The sequence below is a fragment of the Camelina sativa genome, chromosome 17, assembly GCF_000633955.1.
Source record: "Camelina sativa cultivar DH55 chromosome 17, Cs, whole genome shotgun sequence".
NCBI classification, from domain to species: Eukaryota; Viridiplantae; Streptophyta; class Magnoliopsida; order Brassicales; family Brassicaceae; genus Camelina; species Camelina sativa.
The window spans coordinates 8,546,564-8,568,751 of NC_025701.1; the positions used below are offsets into that span (position 1 = coordinate 8,546,564).

A 22,188-nucleotide genomic window follows, 5' to 3' on the forward strand; every position below is an offset into this window, starting at 1 on the left:
GGTTAGGAAACATTACAGAGTGATGAGAGATTCAGGGGTTGATGTTTCATACAATGAGTTTGAGTATGCTCATTTGGACTTCACCTTCTCTCACCGCGAAGAGCTTTTGGCCTACGTGATGTCGCGGTTGCTGCTCGTGGAGCCGACACAGACTCAGACGGTTCATAAGAAAGGGATGAAGCTGAAGAAGAAAATGGAAACAGGCTGACCTCATCTGGTAACTACGAAATTAGGTTTTTATAGAGTTTGTGGTGTCTTATTTGTAATGTTGTTCATGAGAGATCGGCTTAGAACAGACGAACAGTGTATATATGGATATGGTCTTTTTTAAGCTGTTTATGCCAGTGTCACTTTCGATAGCAAGTACTAGCCACTGATTTATCCACAGAAAGTAAAATTGAATACACGATCGAAAAGAGACGGATGATATACAAACTTTGTATGTTACAGCTAAAGTTTGTAAGAGACTTTATGAGGTTTCCTAAGAAAAATACATATATGTATACATCTATACTTTTCTTTATACTTGATGCTGATTCAGACAAATAAAATGATTCAGCAAAAACATCAGAAGTTTTGGGAACAGTTTGGGTAAAATGGAATGTCTGTCTGGAGCATCAACCTCAAATCCTACTCACGAACATGGGCCAAAGTTAGACATAGTCAAACGTCGTATACAGATAGTCGTTTTTCAATGTCTATACGACATATCGGACACGTTGTACACTTGTCTGCACATAGTCTGCAACAAAATTGGCACAGAAACAAAAATTGTGAACAATGACATCGAGTCAGTTATGGCCAGATATGCATTTCATACATGTAGCCTACTAAGTACACCGATATGACCTCATAGATTCCTAGTTTCTTTATATAGTAGTTGCAGACGAATTGAGTAACAGAGTAACCAATGCCTACACTTATTATACTATGATATAAGTAGTTACCTGCAGAGAACGCGGTGTCTACATGGAAGCAGTACCAAACTGATTTCTTTTTCAAAGCAAACCCTACACAGCACTTTTTCCTGGAGTAAAAGACACATGGACACAGGATTAAGCCAAAGGGAAAAGTAAAATAGATAGAGGGGAGTTAAAAAACCATCATAACTAATAATGCATATACATTTTGCAGTCTTTCATATTCCTGCTGGCTGAATTTTGTGATTTCGGTTTGTTCACCAAGAGCCGCTTGAAGTCTCCACACCTAAAGATATCAAATTAGATTGAATGCAAACAACAGTTAAGTAATTCTAATATCAGCACTGAGTTGGAAAAGAAAAATGCAAGAAAGAGAAGTAAAGTCACCTCTTCGGCAAGATCTTCCTTTGGCATTTTCTTGACTATCTCAGGCGGATGACCACTAAAAGTATTGTACCTGCACCAAGCATATTATAATGAAATCTTCAGCAGATCCCATTAAATTTTTTGTTCTTCGACCATATAGAAGGTTGGGATATACTAACTAACCCAGATTCTCGATCAAAGTACAGTCGAGCTTGTTCCTCCCGGCTTCCTTCGTCAATCGACCACCACCCTAATAGCCTGAGCGGGTGAGAGCATTACTGATTTCTGTTAGTATTAAATTTTGTGAATCAAAACCTTTTAGGAAAAACAGACAAACGTGTTTATCACCTGGAACCATGGTGCAAGAATCCCAAGCAATCATGGGCACTTGATGCAAATCTAAAGTACAATCCCGGACCAGCTTCCCCTCGCAGTAAGAGGATGATCTTTTCTATGAGTTTAGATGCAGCAAAGAGAACACCGAGGCCTTGCAACAGGAATAGAGGAGAAAACAGTAGTGGAATAGATATATCCTTAGCTCTTTCAGGAGTCCCCTGAAAGTTTTAACCGTTTGCCTTTTCAGTATTGTCCAAAGACAATATAATAAGTAAGAGAGAGATGTGGTTTATACCTCTAGATACATGCAAAGGACAACTTGAAATACAATAAGGGGGATTTTTAACATATGACCACCAATATCTTGCAAACCGCACAATCTATCTTGGTGGATATCCTCTTCTGGAGCAACTACAAGGCCACTGTTCCAGTCAAGATATCTGATAGTGGTGGAAGATGACGCAGTCTCTCGGGCGCGTGAACCTCTATGGATTACTGGGTTGGACCATTTTGTGCAAATAAGAAAAGCAAAGCACTCGGCAATTCTGCAGGCACAACATATAAACATACATTAACATTTCCAACAACCGTAAAAAAGCCAAGTGTTTCTTAAAGACTTAAACAAAGAAAGACCACGGCATCATACCCAAAATTTATGAATAAGTCCCACCAGCCAAGAGCAACTACATCACCTGTGTATTTAAAATAATACAAGAAAGGAGAATAAGAACACAATAATCCCATCAACAAAAATGACAAGTGTCTTCAGAATGTGTCGAGCAACTACATCACAGTTTATTTGAAATAATACAAGAAATGAACTATGAAAGATATGATTTCAACAGGTAAACAGACACAGTAAGACAGCTATTCAGGGAAGCATTCAAGAGATAAGTATTACCCGAAAGCTTTAGGAGGGTAAAAAACGTAGCAGCCAACGTGAACACCATGGAAATCGCAACCCAGAAATGCTGCAGGCAACAAGGAAAAAGCATTTAAATGTTTATATTCAGTACTGACCAACTTCCTCCGCCCATGAACAAGAGATTAGAAAATCCCAAGCCTGTGTTTGTGAAAACTAGAAAATTACAGAAATTGGTCAAAATGTTCTCCTTTCTCAGTCCTAAGTTGTGTAACTGAATTTTTCATTTATGGTTGACAGATTGATCTTTCCTCATACTTGAAACAGCTGAACCAAGCTTCCGGGCTTGAAAGAAATTATGCAACACATGTGGACTTACAGGAAGTGCCTCCCATATTGCGTCATCAGTTATGCTGTCATCGTCTCCTGGCATCAATGCTCGACACATTCTGAAGATAAAGCTTGCAGTAATTAGGAACTTTATAATTTATATGATGTAGCTTTATGCGTTAACCAGACAAATAGACCGAGTGTCTTTGTTTGAGAAGTTAACAGAATAAAAGTAGTTTTACAAAACAGTTAACATTTTAATACCTCAAATTGTCCACCAGTATCGTTAACTCAAATGCCAATAAAGGTAAGAATGCAATCTTCAGACTCACCGCTGGTGGCCAATGAGCTGCATTTAAGATAGAAAAGATCACAATCCAATCATATGGGAGAACAATGAAAAAATAATCCGTTTTTTATGTCCTCCAAGTAAACCATTCATATATCTGAAAACTCAAATCAAACAGTAGTAGCAAGACGAGACTTTGAGAATGATACCCAATGCCAAATAGTCAAATACTTATCACCAAAACAAACCCCTGAAGTGGGAGAAATCAGCAAGTTACAAGAAGAAAAATTTACCATAAGAACTCTCGAGGTATATACAGAGGAGTAATTCGAATGATACAAGCAACGGTGTAGCGACAACGGCATGGCATGGAGCCCACTGTGTACCAAAAGGGATCATATACAAATCAGGACAATTAACTGGAAAACTCACAAGAAGGACTTTGAGTAACATTTTAGCTAAAAGAGGTAAGAACATAAAAAAAAACATACATGACGGTTACGTGGAACAGCAGGAGCAGGAAGAGAGAATCTTCCCCTTGCAACAACTGCATGAAAAGCCCACAGCGGGAAAAACACCATCCTACATAACACCAAAAACAGAGATTTTGTCAATCAAAGTCTGTAACAAAAACAGAAAAAGCAATGAAGATAACTGATAAGGTCAGAGAAAAGCTAAATCCTTTAAAGAGAAACTCCATCTAAGATAAAGGATGTAACATTTTAACAGTATTTGGTACAAAATGTTGTATACATGACATGAGTATCCAAAAAATTGCAATCAAAATGTTGTATTGACGTCATTGGGTTTTGTTGCTATTAACGGCAAATAGAAACAAGGAATCAGTGATTGTTAAAGGAGCTGAGCTGCTTTCTCAATTCTCTGTCTGAACCCACAAAAACAAAATAAAAATTGATACTTTACTTTCTGTACAGAAAGAAAAAAAAACAGTCATCCATGACGAAAGAGACAACCTTTAAGCTTCGAAATTCAAAGAGGGTCAAGAAAAAAAGAAAAAAAGGGTCCCTGCCCAAAATCCAAAATCCCCAAATGATCAAATCAGGTAAACGATTCATCAACCCTCAAAAATGAAAATCGAAATCGAACCAATCAGAACAGAGAAGAGTCATCATGCACCCAAATTTCAGAGAAATGAGAGAGAGAAGAAGAGACTAACCACCATGAGCAAGAGACGGTGTGATCAAGCTTAAGCACCAATAAAAGCGTGAAAGAAAAAAGTAAACTATGAGCCGCCAAGGCTTGTATCGACTTGAGCACTCTTCTACAACTCATCCCCTTTATCTCTATCTATCTAACAACGAATTATACTACTCCATTCAAATCCATTACCCTATACGATAAAAAGAAAAACAAAATTCTCAAATCTCTCTCTTTAGAATCAATCAATCTCTGAAAAGTCGAGTAATTGGGGAATACGCTATTCGAGAAATGCTGCTGCAATGTTTTTATGTTATTAATGGATGGACCCCTGTTTCTCTTGTGTATCTCTCTTCTCCGGCTTCCTCTTTTATTTTTTTTTTCTCTCTCTCTCTCTCTCTCTCTCTCTCTCAGTTTATGAAATTTTTATTTGGAAGCAAAAAAACAAACAAAATCATTATTTATTGCTCTCTCATTTCCTTTGGATTCCTTTAAGAGATTAGTATTATTTTTTTTAGCTTTGCTTGCACGCCATTAGAGTTAAACGCAAACGCGTTCTCAATGTCCTTTTTTATACTGTATGTCACTTTCGCTAACTAACTATTAATTAATTAATTAGTTCACTTTCAAATATAGCATAATCATAATTAAGGTCCCCTCTATTAAAGAATGGAGAGACCATTCGGATAATTACTGAAACCAGACCTTAATCTCATGTTAGGTAACCGCTAATATCTGTTTTTTTTAATGGATTCTGATGTCATAATAATTAGGGATAATGGCTTCAGAAACTAACTTTTTTCTTTATAAAAAAGTGTTAAGGATAAAGGTTTTGTTTCCACTGAATCAAAAGAAAAATTTATGAATTGAAACTTAAAATTAAATAACGCTATTAATAATGTTTACTAGTATGGGATAAAATATCATTCTAGTATTAAAACTTAAAAGTCAAAACATTATGAAAATAAACATATAAATTTATAATCGTATTATAAAAAAAAAAATGGAAGACCCCACCCACATAAAAAACACGATCTCTCACGCTCATTCTTCTTTGGCAAGTCGTGACTTATCCAAATTGGCACATAAACATAACAAACCACTTAATTTGTTTTATAAACTTTATATATATATATATATATATGATTGCGATTGATGATGAAAATATCTTTAAACAAATTGGCATTTATCTTATTGATTATATTTTGTAGTTGTCCCCCTCTTTTTGTATATTTGTGTGTGGTGGGGTGGGGTAAATAAAATTTTTTCACTTGAATGAATCTCACCCGACCCAAGTCACAAAAACTGTTGAGAACTAGAAACGCTTAAAGCGTGTCAAATCTTTGATATTTTATAAAATTAGTCCAACAACCTTCATAATTGGCAGGGAGAGTCACGAGTAGTAACAACAACAACAAACAATAGAGCGTTGACGGTGAGCTGAGCTCTAAAAGTAAAGTATTAAACTGGTTTGCAATAATACTCTGAGTCTCTGACACAACTTTTTCCTCTTTTAATGTTTTGTCAAAAACTGACACATCTTCAACGGACACACTCGGAGTGAATCTTGTGTGTTTTATATTTCCTTGTTTTTTAGTGCCAATGTACATAATCTGCAACTCTTGTATAGTACAAGATCTAGTGACCTATAGCTCGCAAATTTGAAAATTGTAACAAAGGGCTTGCGCAATAATTATTATTTAACCAACTAGCTAGTGGAAAAAAATACATTGCTTTCCATAAGTTTTAGGGTTTGTTTTTCCTTCTTTTTTTTTTTATTTCTTTCTATTTATTATCAATACTAATTAGTTAAATACCTTAATTTTGCAACAATGATGCATGGAAAAATTGTAAATAAGTGGATATATATTATTCACGTCTTTGTAGTCAAACAACACAACAGCACATCGGATAAAGAAATAACATGTTGTTGTTATTCGTTAACATGAAAAAAATTCGAAGACAACTTTTGCAATTGAAAGCCCAGAGAACTTTTGGGAGATCCGAAGCCCAACAACCTTAAACGACAAGACACATTGTACATATCTATATCTATATTGTGTATTATTTTAATAGACTGGTTTAGGAAACTCTTAAACTGTATATTTAACTTGACATTTTAATTGATTTAATAAAATTTGTATATTTTATGTTATTTAATCACGATTTTTAGAAGTTTTTTGAAATCCATTATTATTCAATTAATAATTACAAATTTATCTAAAAATATTTAGAGATTATGAAAATTTTAAAAGATTTTTTTTGTTAAAAATATAAAAATCTAAATCTTATAATTTTTGATAGGATTTAATAAAATTTTATAATCATAATCTTATAATTTTTGATAGGATTTAATAAAATTTTATAATCATAGTACTTATCTAAAATTATCAAAATTATTTAAAATCTGATGAAAACTCAAATAAGTAGGAATACAGTATTAGATTATTGAATACATCCCTTAAATTAAGCGAAGAGCTTATTAGCATCGTGTGTGTTTTTTACCAACGCTATTGGTCGTTTCGTCGTCATCCGGGAAGGGACACACAAATCGGGGAGATGTCAAGCAGAGAAAACCCTAGCGGAATCTGCAAAAACATTCCCAATCTCATCTCTTCCTTCGTCGACACTTTCGTTGATTACTCTGTTTCCGGCATCTTCTTGCCCCTAGACCGTAGCCCACAGGATGAGACTCAGCAAACGAGGTTCGATGAACCAGAGCGTCTTGTTGCCATCGGTGATCTCCACGGCGATCTCGACAAGTCAAGAGAAGCGTTCAAGATCGCTGGACTGATTGATTCTTCCGACCGATGGACTGGTGGATCCACGGTGGTTGTTCAGGTGGGTGACGTCTTAGATAGAGGCGGAGAGGAGATAAAGATACTTTATTTCTTAGAGAAATTGAAACGAGAGGCTGAGAGATCAGGAGGTAAGGTTCTGACTATGAATGGGAACCATGAGATTATGAATGTAGAAGGTGACTTTAGGTATGTTACTAAGAAGGGTTTAAAGGAGTTTCAGATTTGGGCTGATTGGTATTGTTTAGGGAACAAGATGAAGACTTTATGCAGAGGTTTGGATAAACCTAGGGATATCTATGAAGGCATTCCAATGAGCTTCCCTCGTATGAGAGCTGACTGTTTTGAAGGAGTTAGAGCTAGGATTGCTGCGTTGAGACCTGAAGGTCCTATTGCAAAGAGATTCTTGACTAGGAATCAAACGGTTGCTGTTGTTGGTGATTCAGTGTTTGTTCACGGTGGTCTTTTAGCTGAGCACATTGAGTATGGTCTAGAGAGGATAAACGAGGAGGTTAGAGGTTGGATTAACGGGTTGGGAGGAGGAAGACATGCTCCTGCGTATTGTAGAGGAGGGAACTCTGTAGTTTGGTTGAGGAAATTCTCGGAAGAGATGGCTCACAAATGTGATTGTGCAGCTCTTGAGCATGCTCTTTCCACTATTCCTGGGGTTAAGAGGATGATCATGGGACACACAATCCAGGACGCTGGTATCAACGGTGTTTGTAACGATAAAGCCATTAGGATTGATGTTGGCATGTCCAAGGGATGTTCCAACGGTTTGCCTGAGGTTTTGGAAATCCGCAGGGACTCTGGTGTGCGGATAGTGACATCGAATCCATTGTATAAGGAGAATCCATATTCTCATTTAGCTCCTGATAGTAAAACAGGTCTCGGGTTGCTGTTACCAGCTGAACATGTTCCTAAGCAAGTGGAAGTCAAAGCTTGAAGACCGACCTTTTTAGCAAAACACTAGCTTGATACTCTCTCTGTTTAGATGATTCATGCCTTTTGCAACTTCAGCATTGGCGGATTCTTTGTATGAACACATCTTCTTTAGATTATATAAATTGTGGTTTCAGTTTTCAGAAAGTTAGATAATGTTTTTAGCAATATGGAACCTTATATCTGATTCAAATTTAGATAATATAAATTGTGGTTTCAGTTTTCAGAAAGTTAGATAATGTTTTTAGCAATATGGAACCTTATATCTGATTCAAATACATTTGTTAAAGGTCTATAAATGATTTGATCTTTGGTTTACTCAAAAGACTTAGGGGCTGTTATTGGAGAGATGATTTCTAAATCCATATGGAATTGTAAATTTTAGAAATCAAAACAGATGGATTTTGAAATAACATGTTTTATCCTTGGATTTCAATCATTCTATTTTACACTATCAAATCCATTCAAATCCATATAAAACATAATATGGATTTTGAAATCCAAAAACAAATCATTAAATGAATAACAGGGGATTTTAAAAAGTATTTGTAAATCATAGAACCAATAACACATGATTTTGATAACCCCTTATTCTGACTTCCTTGAACTGAATCGCTCAATGGCGTGTGGTAATGTAATCAAATCACTCTCAGACAAGAAACCAAACATTTGATGTTTCTAAAATTACACCAAGGTGTTTTGTTTGGATAAGGTAAGCTTATTATTATCTGATGGCTTGTGTTCTGCTTCCATTGCCACAATTATCCGTTTTTTTTTATTATCGCCGGAGCCGTAAAGGGTCAAGCTTTCCTCGCGCCGTCTACAGTACCAACGCCGTTTCGTCCAATTCTACCAATGCCAATCATTTCCTTCGCCGGATCTCCAGTTTCTGTGAAACCGGAAACCTCAACGAGTCCTTTCGACTTGTCCAGGAACTCGCTGGTGATGAGTTTCTTCTTGTCCGAGAAGCTCTCGGGCTTCTCTTACAAGCTTCTGGGAAGAGAAAAGACATTGAAATAGGGAGAAAGATACACCAGCTGGTTTCTGGTTCGATCCGGTTAAGAAACGATGACGTTCTCTGCACCCGTGTGATCACCATGTACGCCATGTGTGGCTCTCCCGATGATTCTCGTTTTGTTTTTGATTCATTGCCCAGGAAGAATCTGTTTCAGTGGAATGCTGTTATCAGCTCTTACTCAAGAAACGAGCTTTACCATGAAGTGTTGGAGATGTTTATCAAGATGATCTCAAAGACTGATCTTTTACCGGATAATTTCACTTTCCCATGTGTGATTAAGGCTTGCGCTGGGGTTTCTGATGTTGGGATCGGGCTTGCGGTTCATGGGTTAGTGTTGAAGACCGGATTGGTTGAAGATGTTTTTGTGGGTAATGCGTTGGTGTCTTTCTATGGAACACATGGTTTTGTTACTCACGCCTTGAAACTGTTTGATGTAATGCCTCAGAGAAACTTGGTATCTTGGAACTCTATGATTCGAGTGTTCTCTGATAATGGTTTCTCGGAAGAAAGTTTCTCGCTTCTTGGGGGAATGATTGAAGAAGGTGCGTTTATGCCGGATGTTGCTACGGTTATTACCGTGTTGCCGGTTTGTGCAAGGGAAAGGGATTCAGGGGTGGGAAAAGGTGTTCATGGGTGGGCGGTGAAACTGAATTTGGACAAGGAACTTGTTGTTAACAATGCCTTAATGGACATGTATGCCAAGTGCGGTTGCATAACTGATGCACAAATGATCTTTAAGTTGAACGATTATAAGAATGTGGTTTCTTGGAATACAATGGTAGGAGGCTTTTCAGCTGAGGGGGACATACATGGGACGTTTGATCTTCTGAGACAGATGCTGGTTGAAAGTGAAGATGTCAGAGTGGACAATGTAACCATTCTAAATGCAGTGCCAGTTTGTATCAGTGAAACAGTCTTACCGAGCTTGAAGGAGCTTCATTGTTACTCCTTAAAACAAGAATTTATACACGATGAATTGGTAGCCAATGCCTTTGTTTCTTCTTATGCAAAGTGTGGCTCACTGAGTTATGCCCAACGTATGTTTCATGGAATAAGGAGTAAAACAGTGAACTCTTGGAATGCTTTGATTGGCGGCTATGCTCAGAACAGTGATCCTAGGTTGTCTTTGGATGCCTATTTGCAGATGAAATATTCTGGATTGCTACCTGATGTTTTTACTGTTTGTAGTCTTCTTTCAGCTTGTTCTCAACTAAAATCTCTGCGATTGGGAAAAGAAGTGCATGGGTTTATAATCCGAAATCGGTTAGAAAGAGATTTGTTTGTTTATATGTCAGTACTCTCGATATACATTCATTGCAAGGAGCTATGCAAAGTACAGGTATTATTTGATGCGATAGAAGATAAAAGCTTAGTATCTTGGAATAGTGTAATGACTGGTTACCTTCAGAATGGATTTCCTGAGAGAGCTTTGGGTTACTTTAGACAAATGGTTTTACATGGAATCCAGCCTTGTGAGATTTCTATGATGACTGTGTTTGGTGCGTGTTCTCTGCTACCTTCTCTTCGACTGGGAAGAGAAGCACATGCTTACGTTTTGAAGCGCCTCCTCGAGCAAAATGCGTTTATTGCATGTTCTATGATTGATTTGTATGCCAAGAATGGTTCTATAATGCAATCATTAAAGGTTTTTCATGGCTTGAAAGAGAAAAACGGAGCATCTTGGAATGCTATTATTATGGGATATGGAATACATGGGCTTGCAAAAGAGGCTATCGATCTCTTTGAAGAGATGCAAAGAACAGGTCACAACCCTGATGACTTAACTTTCTTAGGTGTTCTAACGGCTTGCAACCACAGTGGTCTGATCCATGAAGGGCTGAGATATCTGGATCAGATGAAGTCATCTTTTGGGATTAAGCCAAATTTAAAGCATTATGCTTGTATCATTGACATGTTAGGCCGAGCAGGGCAACTAGACAAGGCGCTAAGGGTTGCTGAAGAAGAGATGTCTGAGGAACCTGACGTTGGAATTTTGAATTCTCTGCTCAGCTCATGCAGAATCCATGGAAAGCTGGAGATGGGGGAGAAAATTGCTGCCAAATTATTCGAACTAGAACCAAAAAAACCTGAGAATTATGTTCTGCTTTCCAACTTATATGCAGGATTGGGGAAATGGGATGATGTGAGAAAAGTGAGGCAGAAGATGAGGGATATGAGTTTGCGAAAGAATGCTGGATGCTCCTGGATCGAACTAAATGGAAAGGTTTTTAGCTTTGTTGCTGGTGAAAGTTATTCAGGTGGTTTCGAGGAAATCAAAAGTCTTTGGAGTATATTGGGGATGAAGATATGGAAGATGGGGTACAGACCAGACACAAGTTCAGTACAACATGATCTAAGTGAAGAGGAGAAGATTGAACAGTTAAGGGGACACAGCGAGAAGCTTGCTATTACCTACGGGTTGATTAAAACTTCGGAGGGAACAACTCTAAGAGTTTACAAGAACCTAAGGATTTGTGTGGACTGTCACAATGCAGCGAAGTTGATCTCCAAGGTCATGGGAAGGGAAATAGTTGTGAGGGACAACAAAAGATTTCATCATTCAAGAATGGGTTTTGTTCTTGTGGAGACTACTGGTAAATAGGACTATAATTAATAATCAAATTGGTGAAAACAGATGCATTAGTAGCTCTTAGTCAGATCATTATTTAATGTGTTAATGTTCAGACGATACAAACATCAATGTTACAGTAAAGCTTTTTGTTGTTTGTGTAATCAATATAAACCAAACCGATAAAAAGCCTTGATTGGGTAACCTACTTTTAAGACTTTAAAAATGTTTAAAATTTTGAATTCCATTTTTTTTTGTCAATCAGACTTTTTTTGGTTTTTATTTTTTTTTTAAGTTTTGAAAGTCACTTTTTTTTTCCTTGTTTTCTTAAAGCTTCAAATTCATGTTTTAAAACTAATTTTTTTTAAAAACATTTTTTTTTTCACCCTTTTATATTTAAAAGCTCTCCAAAAGTATATATAAATATTTTACATATTTTTATAAATTAATTATTCTTATTTTTTTCTCTTTCTTTTAAGATCTATTTCAAATCTATTTTTAAAGATTTATTTTTATAAATTAATTATTCTTATTTTTATAAATTAATTTATAAATTAAATATTTTAAAGATCTATTTTTTCATCATCATCCCTAATAATACTATAAAAAGTTTATGAAATTCATTATTAATAAGAGAATAATATTCAAACAATGCATTGATTAGTGGTTAATGGATTTTTGACTGCTCATATAACTACTTAATAGAAAAAAAAACATTAAAAAAATTTAAAGACAGTATTGATATCTGCCAGAATAATCAATCACCAAAAACAAAAAAAAAATCAAAATATTGTAAGCGAAATTTTATATTGACTATTGGTATTATTACTATCTTTGTATTATTGAAAAATTAATAAGTTAATAAATTGATGTCTACAACTTCAATTACTTACTTTTTTTTTTGCCAACATAATACAAGATTAGCTCAAACGAACCAATTAGAAGGAAAATTGTTCACAAAGTTAGTTGGATGCGACTCCACTCTAGCTCGACGCGCCAGTTTTTCCGCACTACTATTATGTGATATGGGAATCTGAACTACAGAAAATGATAGGAATTCATCATTATCTTCTTCAATAACGTCTAGATATGTCTTGAAAGCAGGCCACTCGGAAGGCGATGACACCTATTTATTTCTTATTCTTATAGTTGTTTGTTTTTAATTAGTATTCAAACAAAATATCATAATTGATTGACTTATATTTTTAAAAATTTTAATTTATCATTAATAATTTTTTTTTCATTAAATGTTATATAAATTAATTTTTGACATAATATATATTTATTATTAATATTTATAAAAATAACAGGTACAGCTTTAAAAGTTGTTGGTAAACAATGATTTTAACAGTCAAAGTTTCTACAGTGAAAGCATCAATAACCAAATTCTCTTCACCTAAAATTTTAAAGTCAAAGTCTTTATAGCCAAAAGTAACCGCCCTTACCAATGAGGACCAAAATACCAAGTGAAACTGATGAATCATTTGAAACCCCCGAAATAAGTTTCAAATCTCCCATTGTTCACTATATATAAATGTCTATGCACTCTGTATCTTCACAAAAACAAAAGGAGAAGCAAGAGAGCAATGAAGACTTCCATGAGCATCATCATCGTCTTCTTTGTAACCTTCTTGGTTATCTCTGCTTCTTCCTTGAACCCTGAGGAAACTTGCATTCAAAGAGACATCGACAGGTCGCAACCTCCAAGCTTTTCACTCGAACCCAAGAAGTCTATGATGGACACGTTGTGCAGAGACATGGCTCGTTTCGTCATGTTCTCTGTGAGGATAACCGGAAAATTCCCATCTCGCTATGTTAAGGCGATGTGTAATGTCTTTGGAAATGATGAGAAGAAAGTGAAGGAGTACGTTTTGAAGAGATGGTTGGGAGGTTCGAAGTTCGTGTCTAGTTTATCTTGTTCTTTTCATTGATATATGATGTTCTTGTGCTTTGACCAAAAAAAGAAAATAAAAAAAAATTGATGTTCTTGTGCAATGTTATTGTCTTTATAATAGTCTTATGAAACACGATTAGCTAAATAAAGTACAAAAAGATAATGCAAATTAAATTCAACTGAATAGACAATTTTATGCAAAATAACTTCTGAATATAAAAATAAAGGTTAATGATTAGGGATTGAGACGCACCTAACTTAACTCATGTGTTAATCACTCATCAGGATAAGAACATTCGAACAATTACCGACACACAAAAGTTTGCAAGAAAAAAGAGGAGAATGTTGTCAAGATTGTTTAAGGCTGGTGAAAAGGTTTTGTTGAATCTGGTGAACAAGAAAGACTTTCACATGGCGTCAAGGAATCAGGAGAATTCTTCTCCCAGAGTGCAAGAGCTTTACGACCTCTGCAAGGAGACTTTCACTGGCAAAGCTCTGCTTCCATGACTGTCCAAAAACTATGCTCTGTCTTGGGTACTTTTTTCTTCTCTTTCTTCTTCTGTCTCTGTTTGATTTCTTCTCGGATTGCGGATAGGGGTTTTGCAGTTTCTGCTGGTTTTGATTGAATTAGTGATATTGGTAGTGATTTAGAAAGATTTGGTTGATAAGGGTTTATCATGAATAGCTCATTTGACTTGTGTGAATCCCACTAAATCTGGGCAATTGCAAAATTCACAATTTGAAATCGTTAAGAGTCGCTGAGGAATATGCAAAGGTTGAAACTTTATGTATATACATGATGAGATTTATGGTTTAGAGAAGAGATGCATCAATCTAATCTATTGTACATTAAAGGGACTATAAGGATCAGTGATTTTAGGGTTCATTGGGGGTGAAAGTTGAAGTTTTTATATGTTCTGCTTAGAGAAGAGATACAATCTTGTTCTGTTGTGCGCAGACTCAGTTAGTGATTGGTTTTTTGGTCAATTTTGTGCGCAGACTCAGTTAGTCCTGCAGATGTTGGGCTTCAAGAGGAAGCTCAAGACGATGATCGAGGCTATGGGGTTTCCGGTGTTAGCCGATTTAACAGAGTAGGACGATGGGCACAACCTATAACATTCTTAGACATACATGAATGTGATACTTTTACAGTAAGTCTTTGATTGGTACTGAACTCTTTTATTGTGATCAATCAAGAAAGCCTAAACACAAAAAGTGTTTATTTTGCTCTTCTTCAGATGTGTATCTTCTGCTTCCCAACATCTTCAGTAATTCCATTACATGACCATCCAGAGATGACTGTGTTTAGCAAAATCCTCTATGGATCACTTCATGTTAAAGCTTACGATTGGGTCGAGCCTCCATGTATTATCTCACAAGACAAAGGTGTGCCCGGTTCTCTTCCAGATTAATCCTTTTTTCTCATCTCAGTTATCACTTTTTGCGATTGATGATAATTAAGACTTCTTGCAACTACTACTTGTAACAGCAAGGTTGGCAAGATTAGTGAGTGACAAAGTGATAACACCTCAGTCAGAGATACCAGTGTTGTACCCAAAGACTGGAGGCAATCTCCATTTCTTTACTGCGCTTACTCCATGTGCGGTGCTCGACGTTCTCACGCCTCCTTACAAAGAAAGTGTAGGCAGGAGTTGTAGTTATTACATGGACTATCCGTTTTCCACCTTCGGTATACAAACTTTCTCTCTCGACTACTATCTTTTCCTTCAGAAGAACATTACTTTACCGGTTGTTTTTTCTTCTCTTTGATTGATGATGATAATAGCATTGGAGGAAGGAATGAAGAGGGTTGAAGGAAAGGAAGACGAATACGCTTGGCTTGTACAGATCGACACACCTGATGATCTTCACATGCGTCCCGGATCATATACCGGTCCAACCATCAGGGTCTAGAAAATTTTGTGGTTGGTTTTGTAGCTAAGTAGAACACTCTTGTATCATTCCAATATAAGTTTATCAATACAATTTTAGATTAAAGATAAACTCCTTGATTGGTCCATATCTGCTTCACACAAATGCAAGCAATTTTGAAACAGGGGAAAAAATACAAACTGGTAATGAGATATGTGAAGTTTGCATTTCAAATCTGTTTGCATAGATAAGTTTATGACCAAACCGAGTATCTCTTTGTAGTTTCAAACATCTGCAAACATACTGTCGCACAGCACAAACTTATCCATCAGCATTCAGCACACGTTGATCATAATCTTATCCATCAGCAAACTTTTGGTCATAAACTTATCTATGAACACACACAGCTGTGTCAGCACTCAGCAGCACATTTAGATCATTTTGGTCGTTAAAAAACATTTTATAATTCCAGTTTGACTATAGCACAAAAATTAACATTTTAGGGAGAAAATTTCAAGTGGGACAAAAAAAAAATATATACTTTTTCTCAATAAATAAATAAATAAATAGAAGAGTGACGAGCAGAGATAGTGCTGGATCAAACTTAGCCGCCACCGCCGCCACGTTGTTAAACCTTCATCTCTCTCTCTCTCTCTCTCTCTCTCTCTGTGTGTCCTGCAATGGCGTCTTCGCTTCTGAGAAACCCTAATCTTTAATCAACAACTCCTTCCCTTCCCACCTTCTCCTCAAAGCCGCCACCGCCGCCACGTTGTTAAACCTTCATCTCTCTCTCTCTCTCTCTCTCTCTCTCTGTGTGTCCTGCAATGGCGTCTTCGCTTCTGAGAAACCCTAATCTCTTATCAACAACTCCTTCTCTTCCCACCTTCTCCTCAAAGCCAACAACACCTTTCTCATTCCGAGTCCAACCTTCCCGTCACTGTTCCATCTCTCTCCGAAGCCAAACCCTTCGCCTCTCATGCTCAATCTCAGATCCTTCTCCTCTCCCACCTCACATCCCTCTCCGTCGCCGTCCCGAATACATCCCCAACCGCATTTCCGATCCCAACTACGTCCGTGTCTTCGATACGACTCTACGAGACGGTGAACAGTCTCCAGGCGCTACACTCACTTCCAAGGAAAAGCTCGACATCGCTCGTCAGCTAGCTAAACTCGGCGTTGACATTATCGAGGCCGGCTTCCCCGCCGCGTCAAAAGATGATTTTGAAGCGGTTAAGACTATAGCTGAGACTATTGGAAACACTGTTGATGAGAATGGCTATGTTCCGGTCATCTGTGGACTCTCTAGGTGCAATAAGAAGGACATTGAGAGGGCTTGGGATGCTGTCAAGTATGCTAAACGGCCTAGGATCCATACTTTTATCGCTACCAGTGATATTCATTTGGAGCATAAACTGAAGAAAACTAAAGCAGAGGTCATTGAGATTGCTAGGAATATGGTTAGATTTGCGAGGAGCTTGGGTTGTGAAGACGTCGAGTTCAGTCCAGAAGATGCAGGAAGGTTCGTTGTTTATATTCTAATCTTTGATTGTGAAGCTAAGATTCGATTCCTTAGCAAAGATTCCTCTTTTTCTTTTGTTGGTTATTGTAAAGATGTTTTTTTTTTGTTCTTTTTAGATCGGAGAGAGAGTACTTATACGAGATTCTTGGTGAAGTGATTAAAGCTGGAGCAACAACACTCAACATACCTGATACTGTTGGTATTACTTTACCTATTGAGTTTGGTCAATTGATTGCTGATATCAAAGCCAATACTCCAGGGATCGAAAATGTTATCATCTCAACGCATTGTCAGAATGATCTTGGACTCTCTACCGCCAACACTTTATCTGTATGTCTTTTTCTACTTGGAACAACTTAAGCTAATTTAAATTGTTGTAAGTATATAATGCTAATGTGCGTGTGTGTGTGAGTGTGTGTGATAACTTTTTCCAATTCAGGGAGCACATGCAGGTGCAAGACAGGTGGAAGTGACAATCAATGGAATCGGTGAAAGAGCTGGAAACGCTTCACTGGAAGAGGTCAGAGTTTTGTTAATTTGTCAAAACATGTGAACCTTTCTCCTGTAGTGAAATCTTTTTTGTGGTCTTGAAATGAGTAAGCCAAAAGATTCTTAGTGTGGTGTTACTGGTGTAGGAGGCATATATTGTGAGGCAAGACAATTGAGTAGAATCGAGTAGGACTTTTTCATAATTAGTAGCAGTGAAAAATCTGGAATAGTGTGCCCTAGTAAGATTTTTCAAGCCCAAATGTCTAAGTAATGAGTCTTAGTATAGCATTGGCTACAATTTCCGGAAAAAGAACATGTGGAGGTAAATTTAGTTATTGGGTGAAAAGATGGCTAATTGGATTTTTTGTCTCAGGGAAGGGGTTGTCAATTTAAGACTTTCAGTTTATATTCTGCTTGAGCTGTATTGGGATACTTAATCCTTACCTTATGATTGTCGTGTAAGTGTAGGTTGTGATGGCCATAAAATGCCGTGGAGATCATGTTTTAGGAGGTCTATATACTGGACTTGATACTCGGCACATTGTTATGACAAGCAAGATGGTACCACTTCTGAACTTAATTCTTTACATTGTAAAAACAAATACTAATTTTCTTAAGAAGGGGAAAAAGTTTGTAGATTTCGATATAAGGTGTCTCATAATTGGTGGATTGATTCTCAGGTTGAAGAGTACACTGGAATGCAGACACAGCCCCATAAGGCTATTGTAGGAGCGAATGCCTTTGCGCATGAAAGTGGTATTCATCAGGTCCGTTCATAAAAATCATCTTTATAAAATGTATTTGATTATTTCTGTGATGAGATTATTCTTTGAGAAACATTAAAAGTTACCTCATCTGTTTTTTATCGCTACGCATAGGCTGTAGCCTTTCACACAGTATGCTTATGGTTTGATCTCTCAAGATCCATTGACCATATTAAAGCTCAAACTCTTTCGGCTTGCATGTTCACTCTTTCAGCCTCCTGCAGAACTCTACTGTTTTCGTCTTCATTATTGTTGCTGTTGCACTTAATGACTTTTCATGCTTCTTTTAGGATGGAATGCTGAAACACAAGGGTACATATGAAATTATTTGTCCCGAAGAAATTGGGCTCGAACGATCAAATGATGCTGGCATTGTTTTGGGGAAGCTCAGGTATGTGTCTTTCTTGTTTAGTCTGTTTTGCCTATAAACTCCCATATTTTCTTTGACTTGTTCAGACAATGCCACTAGCCTGTAATTGGTGGATATACTCTACATAATTCGCCTGAGACGTTGAACATTTTAAGACATTATTAGGCATCAACTTTTTTGACAACATGTGTTCATAACCTGAAGTCTTAACTGTTGGTTTTTGCTTTTGCTTGGATATAATATTATGCAGTGGACGTCATGCGCTGAAAGACCGTTTGACTGAGGTACACATTAATCTTACCAATCAATACACATACTCGGTTTCTTCGTGTGAGACACTAATGTCCTCTTATCTTTCCTACGTTTCCAGCTTGGTTATGATTTAGATGATGAACAGCTAAGTACAATTTTCTGGCGCTTCAAAACTGTGGCTGAGCAGAAAAAGGTAATTGTTCTGGTTATGTTGTTATGTATTCAAACGTCTAGCTCACGTTTTCAATTTCAAGTATGAGCTTCACAGCCATTTTTCAAACTTCATAAGACCTTAGCCACTTTCCGTGGCTAATTTGAAATGTGAATCCATTTGTACATACTTTGTTTCGTTAGTTATAGAGGAAGATGAAAGAGGATTGCTCTTTCTATTATTTTAGTGCTCTTGAGGGTTCATGTATTGTCTCCTGATCGTATATGTTCCCTTACTGATCCAGAGAGTTACCGATGCGGACATAATAGCTTTAGTATCTGATGAAGTTTTCCAGCCTGAAGCCGTGTGGAAACTCCTGGACATTCAGGTGAAATTCGGATCAAGCTGTTTTCTTTTTCATTTTCTTGTAGCCTATACTCATTTACTTAAAAGTGGAATGCAGATAACTTGTGGAACTCTCGGGCTTTCAACAGCAACTGTAAAACTTGCTGACGCTGATGGCAAAGAGCATGTCGCCTGTTCTATGGGAACCGGGCCTGTCGATTCAGCTTACAAGGCAGTCGATCTTATCGTAAAGGTGCTTTTTATACACAATTGAGGCTCTCTCATGTACAGATAAAATTCACCTATGGATTATCGGTCACTTAAAAACCTTTTTTTCCTCTATAGGAACCAGCGACGCTGCTTGAGTACTCGATGAATGCAGTAACAGAAGGCATTGATGCTATCGCTACGACTCGAGTTCTCATCCGCGGAAGCAACAAATACTCATCTACAAATGCAATAACCGGTGAGGAAGTTCTAAGGACCTTCAGGTAAAAATCCTCTCTCTCCATATCTCATTCAAACCGGATCGATTTAGCCGCATGTTTTTTTTTTTTGTTATTCTTGCTCGAGTAGTAGTTATAACACGCAACGGGCTGTCTTGTGTTTGGCAGTGGAACGGGATCAGAAATAGATATTGTGGTGTCAAGCGTCAAAGCTTATGTTGGAGCTTTGAACAAAATGATGGACTTCAAAGAAAACTCCTCCCCCACAAAAATCCCTTCTCAAAAAAACAGAGTCCCTGCCTGAATAAAAACCCTTTCCGGCAAATCTCAAAAGTCAGACAGAAGTTAGGTTATTTTCAAGTACATAACCGGAGTTTCAGAGTTTGCTTGTTGTTTATCAAAGTTGCATGTCAGAAGAGTTTGTGTACTATATGTAACTAAAATTTCTATATTTAGAAATAATGGGTTTTAGAGTCAACCAACCGTTTAAACAGTTTTAACCTTTTCCAAAAAGCTGTCCTCATACTAAACTAATTAAGGTCTTAATTTTTTTTTTGAAAAAACACCTGATACCTCTCTGTTCATGATTCTTTCTCTTTTTTGCAACCTCTTCATATATCACCAGGTATTTAAACAGAAATCTCCTCCACCGAGTCTTTTTAGATTATTGGATTTGGGGATTCGATAAAACAGGAAAAGAAGGAAATGTCTGAGCTAAGAACTGGGTTCCTAACAATGGCGACCATAATCCTCATATGCATGGGATTAACTATGACGGGAACAGGTTTATATTATAGAAAAACAGTCTCAAAATGTATCCGAGAGACGGATGGCAGTTTCATTGTCATTGGTTTGCTCTTGCTGGTGATTCCTCAGTTTGCTCTTTACGCAATCTGCTTTCGCTCCAAACGTATGTTCACAACTTACATATATGCAATGATATTCGTATGCATTGTCCTTGCTGGCTACTCTTTAAAGTGTTTCATCTACAATACAACCTTTGGAATCGCCAAGAACCCGGCCGAGGATAAGCGAACCGCCAAGCAACTGGTCGGTCAGTTGGTCCCGGCAAGTAAACTTGCAAAAGCCACAGACTGCATCATTCATAACCATAACTGTAACTACAATGCCAGCCTAAACAGCAATGTTTGGGTAAAGTACTTATGTCATCTCATCTCATCTAATTCATTCATTCCTGTATGATGATCAACCTCTAGTAATGATGATGAAATACATGCAGAAGTATTGCTGCGCACAACCAAAAGGATGTGGAGAGAGGACAATGTTCGGGAAGCCAGGAGAATGGAGTTGGAAACATCAACACGTAGAGAACCATGTTCCTGAAGATTGCTCATACGAATACTGTCTGAGTTGCAGAGGTTGCGAGCTGAGCATCTTAAAAGCCATAGTTCATCAATGGAAATATCTCTCCATGTTCTCTTATCCTTCACTATTTCTCGTTTGTGTCAGCCTCGCCATTGCCAAGTCCATTTTTGACACTTTCGATGAGCCCGATGATTATCGAGGCCATTATACTTGAAAATTTCATTTTCCTAGCCTCAAATGTACATGATAATCCTAGTTTTTTTCTTTTTTGGTTTATTGTATAAACCTAAACAAAACTTATGATAGGATCTTCAAAATCTGGAAAACTCAAACTGTTGAGAAAATATTAATCGTAAAATTGGATATTAAAATATGGTTTGGAGTTTCATAATTTTTTTTTTTGAGCTTATAAAAGCAATAATTAAGAAGAAAATCTCCAGGGACTAATGTCGTCAAAAATTTAGCAATTTTTTTTTTTAATTGTATATTAAACCTAAATATAGTTTTCCCAACATGCTTTTGGATTCAAAAAAATCCCTATAAATGCCATAGTTTAAATAGTCTTAAGTGACGTTGGAATGAGAAATAGTCAAAATCTAATTTAACGAGTCTCTCTCTAAACTAAAGGGATCTTCTTAACCCTCACACGCTTTCTAACTCCCCCAGTGGTATAAACTAAAAACCAATGGCTAAATTAATCTCCACTAATCTCATTCTCCCCCACTACCCAAAAAACCAACCGTTCCCTCTTTCCCAATAACCACGACTCCACACACTTAAAAACACACACACGAAAACGTTACAAAACACAATTATCAAATTATCTAACCAGAAGAAACCTCTCTCTCTCTATCTAATCTTTATTCAAATTCATCCATCAGAGAAAGAAAAATTTCTAAAAAATGTTTCGAGTAAGCAATTTCGTGGTGGGTGTAGCCAACACATTGGTGATGTTAGTGGGCATATCAGCCATTGGTTACTCGATTTACATGTTCGTTCATCAAGGCGTGACCGATTGTGAATCAGCCATTCGGGCACCACTTCTCACGACCGGATGCATCCTCTTCGTGGTGTCTCTGATCGGGGTGATAGGATCTTGTTTCAAGGAAAACTTCGCAATGGTCTCGTACTTGATCATACTGTTCACGGGCATTGTTGCGTTGATGGGATTC

At 37.1% G+C, this 22,188-nt stretch overlaps 7 protein-coding genes and 2 pseudogenes across 8 annotated transcripts in view; 8 read left to right on the forward strand and 1 right to left on the reverse strand.

Moving 5' to 3' along the window:
* The window catches only part of LOC104756182, a 5,546-nt gene extending 5,196 nt beyond the window's left edge, over nucleotides 1-350 (forward strand). The window contains exon 10 of the mRNA XM_010478722.2: nucleotides 12-350. Coding sequence (XP_010477024.1) covers nucleotides 12-208 — 197 coding nt within the window. The 3' untranslated portion in view covers nucleotides 209-350. The remainder of the gene's footprint in view (nucleotides 1-11) is intronic.
* LOC104756184 lies at nucleotides 408-4,690 on the reverse strand. Of its 2 annotated transcripts, XM_010478725.2 has the most exons (15): nucleotides 4,541-4,690; nucleotides 4,281-4,454; nucleotides 3,595-3,685; nucleotides 3,397-3,481; nucleotides 3,079-3,163; nucleotides 2,864-2,933; nucleotides 2,524-2,593; nucleotides 2,269-2,314; nucleotides 1,918-2,167; nucleotides 1,635-1,840; nucleotides 1,470-1,544; nucleotides 1,308-1,377; nucleotides 1,126-1,206; nucleotides 948-1,027; nucleotides 408-742 (listed from the first exon to the last, which is right to left on the reverse strand). In XM_010478725.2, the coding sequence occupies exons 2-15, from the start codon at nucleotides 4,394-4,396 to the stop codon at nucleotides 664-666; spliced, it is 1,404 nt and encodes a 467-aa protein (XP_010477027.1). In that variant the 5' UTR covers nucleotides 4,397-4,454; nucleotides 4,541-4,690; the 3' UTR covers nucleotides 408-663. The 2 variants fall into 2 exon arrangements, with proteins under 2 accessions (XP_010477027.1, XP_010477026.1); XM_010478724.2 differs by having other exon boundaries at nucleotides 4,281-4,690.
* On the forward strand, nucleotides 6,736-8,144 carry LOC104756185 (shewanella-like protein phosphatase 2). Its single transcript, XM_010478726.2, has one exon. It carries the CDS (start codon nucleotides 6,821-6,823, stop codon nucleotides 8,003-8,005), a length of 1,185 nt encoding a protein of 394 aa, XP_010477028.1. The 5' UTR covers nucleotides 6,736-6,820; the 3' UTR covers nucleotides 8,006-8,144.
* Nucleotides 8,601-11,742, forward strand: LOC104756186 (annotated as a pseudogene).
* On the forward strand, nucleotides 13,113-13,571 carry LOC104756187. The gene has a single exon (XM_010478728.2). It carries the CDS (start codon nucleotides 13,175-13,177, stop codon nucleotides 13,517-13,519), a length of 345 nt encoding a protein of 114 aa, XP_010477030.1. The 5' UTR covers nucleotides 13,113-13,174; the 3' UTR covers nucleotides 13,520-13,571.
* On the forward strand, nucleotides 13,730-15,500 carry LOC104756188 (annotated as a pseudogene).
* On the forward strand, nucleotides 15,936-20,149 carry LOC104756189 (2-isopropylmalate synthase 1, chloroplastic). The gene is made up of 12 exons (XM_010478729.2): nucleotides 15,936-16,873; nucleotides 16,990-17,203; nucleotides 17,313-17,393; nucleotides 17,831-17,923; nucleotides 18,043-18,129; nucleotides 18,417-18,517; nucleotides 18,747-18,780; nucleotides 18,867-18,941; nucleotides 19,204-19,287; nucleotides 19,363-19,497; nucleotides 19,590-19,735; nucleotides 19,859-20,149. The coding sequence occupies exons 1-12, from the start codon at nucleotides 16,179-16,181 to the stop codon at nucleotides 19,992-19,994; spliced, it is 1,881 nt and encodes a 626-aa protein (XP_010477031.1). The 5' UTR covers nucleotides 15,936-16,178; the 3' UTR covers nucleotides 19,995-20,149.
* Nucleotides 20,149-21,238, forward strand: LOC104756190 (tetraspanin-16-like). Its single transcript, XM_010478730.2, has 2 exons — nucleotides 20,149-20,842; nucleotides 20,931-21,238. The coding sequence occupies exons 1-2, from the start codon at nucleotides 20,396-20,398 to the stop codon at nucleotides 21,228-21,230; spliced, it is 747 nt and encodes a 248-aa protein (XP_010477032.1). The 5' UTR covers nucleotides 20,149-20,395; the 3' UTR covers nucleotides 21,231-21,238.
* LOC104756191 (tetraspanin-11-like) overlaps nucleotides 21,783-22,188 on the forward strand; it is a 2,337-nt gene continuing 1,931 nt past the window's right edge. Inside the window, exon 1 of the mRNA XM_010478731.1 lies at nucleotides 21,783-22,184. Coding sequence (XP_010477033.1) covers nucleotides 21,919-22,184 — 266 coding nt within the window. The 5' untranslated portion in view covers nucleotides 21,783-21,918. The remainder of the gene's footprint in view (nucleotides 22,185-22,188) is intronic.

Coding starts and splice junctions, on each gene's coding strand:
- LOC104756189 (XM_010478729.2), top strand. CDS start 16,179: ATGGCGTCTTCGCTTCTGAGAAACCCTAATCTCTTATCAACAACTCCT. Junction 18,781..18,866: donor TGAAAGACCGTTTGACTGAG/GTACACATTAAT, acceptor CTACGTTTCCAG/CTTGGTTATGATTTAGATGA. Junction 19,736..19,858: donor GAAGTTCTAAGGACCTTCAG/GTAAAAATCCTC, acceptor TGTGTTTGGCAG/TGGAACGGGATCAGAAATAG.
- LOC104756190 (XM_010478730.2), top strand. CDS start 20,396: ATGTCTGAGCTAAGAACTGGGTTCCTAACAATGGCGACCATAATCCTC. Junction 20,843..20,930: donor GCCTAAACAGCAATGTTTGG/GTAAAGTACTTA, acceptor AAATACATGCAG/AAGTATTGCTGCGCACAACC.
- LOC104756185 (XM_010478726.2), top strand. CDS start 6,821: ATGTCAAGCAGAGAAAACCCTAGCGGAATCTGCAAAAACATTCCCAAT.
- LOC104756187 (XM_010478728.2), top strand. CDS start 13,175: ATGAAGACTTCCATGAGCATCATCATCGTCTTCTTTGTAACCTTCTTG.
- LOC104756184 (XM_010478725.2), bottom strand. CDS start 4,396: ATGAGTTGTAGAAGAGTGCTCAAGTCGATACAAGCCTTGGCGGCTCAT. Junction 1,841..1,917: donor TCCTTTGCATGTATCTAGAG/GTATAAACCACA, acceptor TAAAACTTTCAG/GGGACTCCTGAAAGAGCTAA. Junction 1,378..1,469: donor TACTTTGATCGAGAATCTGG/GTTAGTTAGTAT, acceptor TGCTTGGTGCAG/GTACAATACTTTTAGTGGTC.